The sequence below is a fragment of the Plecotus auritus genome (genome assembly GCF_963455305.1).
Source record: "Plecotus auritus genome assembly, chromosome: 12".
In the NCBI taxonomy this organism is placed as follows: domain Eukaryota; kingdom Metazoa; phylum Chordata; class Mammalia; order Chiroptera; family Vespertilionidae; genus Plecotus; species Plecotus auritus.
Genome location: NC_137778.1, coordinates 34222357 through 34228356, shown reverse-complemented (window position 1 = coordinate 34228356; position 6000 = coordinate 34222357). Strand labels below are relative to the sequence as shown.

Here is a 6000-nt window from a genome sequence, read left to right as displayed (position 1 = left end):
CCCGCAACCGTCAGCCGCAAAACCTCGGTGCTCAGAAGCAGCTTGTGCCTCAGGCGTCTTTAGTACATGCCACTGTGCCGCGCAAACGCATGGGTGAGTGAATGAATGAATGAGTACATGAAGGGTGCCGCACATTTTAAATGGGCTTTGGCGCCCTACCCCCCATTTCCTTGACAGCACGGGTCCTCTACCGCCTTCCCTCAGGGAGCCCGGGAGTGTGTGCGGCTGTGTGGGTTTGGGGACGGTACCTAGCTCACTGGGTGAGGCCTGGCCGTCCCTGCAAGTTCAAGGTCTCGGAAGCCCTCGTGTTTGCGGTGCAGCGTCAGCCTTCGGCAGAGGCCGGGCTCAGCGGGCGTTCCCATGCCCATGGCGCTCGCTGGGGCGCGCGGGTTCGCGCCGCGGGCCGGGGGCGGCTGGCGTGTCTGGGAGCTCCTAGTAGATCCCTCCGCGCGCTGCTCGGCCGGCGCTTCTTCCTGCGGGAAACCCCTGGGTGCCGAGGCGGCGGCCGGGCTGGCGATCGGGGGCGGGGCTTGAGGTGGGAGGAGGCCGCCGAGGCGGAAGGACACACGAGGCTGCTTCGCTGCACACCCCAGAAAGTTGCAGCCAAACTTCGGGCGGCGGCTGAGGCGACGGCCCGGGAACGGGAACGACTGACTGGGGTGCGGGGAGTGGAGCCTGAGTTTCGCGGTGCAGCGCGGGGCTGTGATCCGCAGAAGCAGGAAGAGGGAGGAGAAAGTGGGGGCTCCTCGGTCGGGACCCCCTCCTCATGTGGATCTGCCCCGGCGGCGGCGGCGGCGGAGGAGGCGATCGAGAAGATGCCCGCCCTGCGCCCGGCTCGGCTGTGGGTGCTGCTGGCGCTCTGGTTGTGCCGCGCGGCCCCCGCGCGTGGTGAGTATCCGGCTGGGGGTGCTGCCCCCACGCCGCGGTCCGCGCACTGCCGTCCCCGCCCCGACCGGCCACCTGGGGGGACCCTTCCGCCCCCCTCTGTGTGAGAAGGGCCAGGCTCTGTGGTCCGATGGGAGTGAGGCCACTTGGTTCCCGAAAGTTTGGACATCCTGGGCGCGTCCCCTCCCCCGCGCTCCTCGCCTCCTGCTCCCCTCGGCGGGTGGCTCCACACACGCCTCCTCAGCCGGGGAGCAAGTCTCAGAAACTCCCTTTCTCGAGCATGGAGTTCGGGGTGTTGGGCAGTCTTGCCCTTTTGGTTCCGCGTTTCCTGGGGTTGAAGGGGAACCGAGGGCGGGCTGCTCGTGACAAACCTTCGCCGCTGCGGACCGCAGAGGGGCCGCGCGAAGGAATGCCAGGTCCTGGCCTGGAGGAGCGGGGGCAGGGCCTCCCAGCCCCACTTGCTCTCACCTTCCCAGCCAAGGGGAGGCACACCGTCCGGGTGGGTAGGGTGGGTTTGGATGGGGCCCTGGTTTTGCGGTGCGCCCGGGTCCTGACACCCCGAATCCTTGGTCTCCATGAATCTGGTGTGTTGTGCTGGAGTCTGAAAGGTGGAGGCTAGAGCAGCAGGAAAACTGGTGTGGCTGCATGCTGGGCCACATGATTTAAAAATCTCAACTGCTGTTTATTCTTTCCGAGGCGCGGAGCTCGGGCGCTGTTTCAGAGTCTGTGTCCAGCCCCAGGAATGTGGTGTGACGATCACCAACTCCACCAACCTGGCAGCCCAGTTGGCTGCGCTTTTGGCAGGTTGGGTGGGGGTGGGGCCCGGGACAGTGAGGGAAAGGGAGACGGTAATTCAAAGTGCTTCCTTTAGGAAGCCTCTTGATGGATATTTGCAACCGTCTTTCTGAACACGGTTGGACCAAGGAAAGGAAGTCGAATCATTTTTTTTACACCTCACTCACCCAAGATCTCAAATTCCAATTTTATTTTTATTTTTTTAATTCAGACTGTTTAGGTCCTAAAACTTAAGGGGAAAGAGCTTCGGCTTTGGAGCCCAGCTCTGTAATCCTGGGTTCAAATCCAGCTCTGTTGTATGAACCCACTATAAAATGGGAATCAAATTACCCAGCTGAAAGGATTCATTAAAGAGAATGTATATTTAACCCATGGCAGTCGGAAGGTATTCATAACGCCCTTTCAGGGCAGGGCTGTGTTTTACTTTTTCTGAACTCTTGCTTCCAGTCGGAAGATGGCTTGTGTATGTTTGTGGAACTAAAAGTAGCCTAATGTGAAGGAATCTCCTACCTTGACCAAAAAAAAAACAAAACCCCGGATACCTGAGCTATTATGGATCTTTGCAAAGAAAAGGTTAAGAAGATGATGAGGTTCAGAAAAATTTGCTCTTTGTTCATTGTTAACAGGCACTCGACATGCCAATCACAGATGTTTAAAGAGAACAAGGTTATCACAGTGCTGGCTTGTTCAGCACCAACCAGATCCTTTTTGGAAAGTTCAAATTCCAGACCCCTCTCAATGTCAGAAGTGGACGAGGAGTCTGTGAGATGATAAAGCAAACCTGTTGTTTTGGGATTATTTTAACAGAACGCATACAATGGTATTTTTGCCCTCTTTCTTTGAGTGAGAGTTTTAGTATAAGTGTAGATTTAGACTAGAGAGGAATAGAAACAACAGTCTGAGGGTTACAATCTTTGGTCTACCATTAACTTGTTTTAAGTAAATAACTTCATCGTCATGACTAGAGGTCTTCTCACCTATGAAACAGAACTAAAGAAGTAACCTACTTTAGAGACTTGGAGGGAGTAATAAATATGATTGCAGAGTGATTTGCAAAATTAAGTGTTAAATGATAAAATAAAAAATAGAACTTTCCTGACACACAAGGCTCCTCTCATTCTAGGACCTCAGTACATAGAAAGATGTTTTTTTTTTTTTTTTAAATCCTTACCTGAGGAAGAGAGAGAGAGAGGCAAGAGAACACTCCATGTAAGAGAGAAACATGGATGAGGCGCCTTTTCGTACATGCCTGAACCAGGGATCTAACCTACAACTCAGGTATGTGCTCTGACTGGAAATAGAACCCGCAACCTTTCGGTGCACGCTCAACCAACTGAGCCACTCCGGCCGGGCGGATGGCCTCTCTTTTACTTCTGCATTGATGAGGTATTGCTATGATTAGCTAGCTTTTAATGGACACGTTGAGTGTTAGTTAGCTCAAAGGACAAGATTTAGATAGTTTGATCTTTAGGCAAGTGTTCTACAGATGCTAAGCTACAACAGAGGAGATTTAAAGACCTGTTTCTTGGTAAAAATCTTAACTCTTTTCAGAATGTGGCAGTGACGCTTTCTTGACTCTTCTCAATCTTCCGTTATTGTGTTTTGCCAAGGTACCGATTGTAACACACCCTTCCAAACTTTTGAGTGTTCCTATAGTTGGCTTGTGGCCAATTGTTAATTTAAACATCAGGCAAGGAGCTGTCAACCCATCTGTCCGATTGTCTAAACAGCTACGCAAGACCACCCCTTGCTCCTTGTTTTCTTTTGCTCTGCAATGTGAAGTGACTCCCTGGTTTTGCTGCCCGCTAGATAATTTCTCAGCTGCATGCATCTCTTGCTTTTAAAAAATACCACAAAGAGCAAAATTGTTTTTGTTTTCTTTTTCAGATGGAGATGAAACTATTTTCCTTTTTCTTTCTTCTTGTTCTTTCTATATTATTATTCCTTTGGGGTGGGGGTGGGAGGAGTGGGGAAGGAAGGAGAATGATTACTTTTAGCCTCTCTTTTTTGTTTCCCAATGTTTTTATTTTTGAAGATATTTGCCCGCCTCTTCTGCACCATTCCCACTCTATTGCCGCTTCTGTAGTCTTCCTGTGGCATGGAGGGGTAACTTCTGGTTCACCTGAATGGTAGTGGCTGACCTTGGGACCTTTAGACATGTTTAAATTCAGTGGGATATGTTTGTATGCTTCAGGGCAGCCTTGCAGTGCATTTTAAAAATATCATACCCACAGAAATTTTATTTCGCCCACAAAATTTGCATTGATCTAGTTCCCATTCTCTGGTGCCATTCCTCGTGGTCCTCCTCCTTACCCTGTCCACTGTGATAGGACAAAGCTGCAGGTCCCTGCTGCATCTAAACCAGCTGGGGTGATAGTTGGACTCAATGCCCAGAGATTCTGATACAGTAGGTCTGAGAATCTGTATTTTTCAAGGCATACAGGTGATTCTAGTCACAGTAACTTAGTTGGAACCCACTGATAGTTCATTACTCTGCATTCAAGTGTGTATATAGGACCGTCCCTTCTCAATTTTAATAATTTCTAGAATGAACCAAACCTTAGTCAGCCATTCCAGTGTTTAACCCTTTGTTCGACATACAAGCTGTAGAGTATAATGCCACTTCTTAGGGACACAGTGGGTCCCCATTGTCTTCTTAGAGGGGTTTTATATATTTGAATGATTTTATTATATGCTCCCACCCCCTTTTTCTTCTCTGTTACCTCTTTTTCATCAAGCTTCATTCATTTATATCATTTTGGACCTTCTCTTCATTTGTCCTTAATGGTTTTAGAGTAAAAAAAAATTCTAAACCTGGCTGGTTTGGCTCAGTGAATAGACTGTTGGCCTGTAGATTGAAGTGTCCCGGGTTTGATTCTGGTTGTGGGCACATGCCTGGGTTGTGGGCTCGATCCCCAGTGGGGGGCATGCGGGAAGCAGCTGATCAGTGGTTCTCTCTCATCATTGATGTTTCTGTCTCTCTCTCCCTCTTCCTTCCTCTCTGAAATAAATAAAAATATATTTTTTAAAAAATTCTAAGCCATGATTTGGATGAGAATATAAGAGACTTTACATTGCCTATATAATGTGTTGACACTCCTTATCCTATACAATAAAGGCCCAATATGCTAAGTGTCTGGTCGTCCCGTTGTCTGTTCAACCAATCAAAGTGTAATCCTATATAATAAAGAGCTAATATGCTAATTAGACCTGACAGCAGGGCGACCTTCCAGAATAACTAGTGGGCGGGGCCACAGGGCTCCAAGGGCTGAGCCCCTTGCACGAATTTCGTGCATCGGGCCTCTAGTTTCTTTATATTTCTATCTTGATATCACAACTTAAACTTTTCATTTTCCTCCTACTCTTTCCCGAATCTCCTTCTCTTCTCTTCTTCCCTTTCTTGGCAAATGACTTAAAGTCAAAAGGTTTTCTTCTTCTTTTCTCTCTTTATGTATGCATTTTATACATAAAATATATGTATAATATTTTGGGAAGATCACTGGACTAGGAGCCAGAACACTGAATTTTCCTCCAGGTTGTTACTGATGAGTCCTGCAGTCTTGTGGGAGGGGTACTATTTTGGTCCATTTGTCCATAGACACTGAGCCAATGATCGAGTTGAGACTAGAATCTCTCTCTTCTGGTCCTCAGTCCATACCTCATTTACTTTCCAGACCACTTGCATCTCTTGTACCAATGAGCTCCTATACAGAAAAGCACTTAGCACATCCTCAGGTGCTTATTGTTACTGTGTCCTTCCTGAGGGGGGGACATTGTCTTTTCACTTATGTGTTTAGTCTGATTCTCCCACCCCTACCCTGTGTCTAGACAGTGGCTTGACCTCTAATAGGATGCCAATAAATATTTGTTCAATTGAACAACTACTTTTAATTATTTTCTTATTTTGCACTACTATGGTACTCCAGTTTTAAGAAAATAGTATTTGCACTAGTCATTGCTTACCTTACATTTGGGGGAAAACCAAATTTTTCCCTTCCCCAGATATTTTATTTCAACTTGCTATTTTGAGTTTCTCTCTCTCTCTCTCTCTGTTTCCTTCTCTCTCTCTCTTTTTGATCACTTCTGCAATTCATAAAGGTCACTTTGACTTTGGAATTTAGCCTCACAGGCACTGGCATCTACCCCCTGCCTCTCACTTGAGTCGCTTCCTGTATTACTATATTACTGGGCCAGCAATTTCCATTATTTTGTTCAGAATTGCCATACCTTACTGTAATTTGATCATTTTAGGGACTATTGGAATAGTATTTTTAAAATTAGAGTTAACTAAGTTTATGTTTAGATGACTTTTTGAGGTTT

General features: G+C 47.7%; 1 protein-coding gene across 1 annotated transcript in view; it reads left to right on the top strand.

Annotated features, from left to right (window-relative positions):
• The first annotated feature begins 574 nt into the window (after positions 1 to 574).
• Positions 575 to 6000, top strand: part of NOTCH2 (notch receptor 2) — a 132758-nt gene continuing 127332 nt past the window's right edge. Inside the window, exon 1 of the mRNA XM_080649198.1 lies at positions 575 to 888. Within this exon, the coding sequence (XP_080505324.1) occupies positions 816 to 888 (73 nt within the window). The 5' untranslated portion in view covers positions 575 to 815. The remainder of the gene's footprint in view (positions 889 to 6000) is intronic.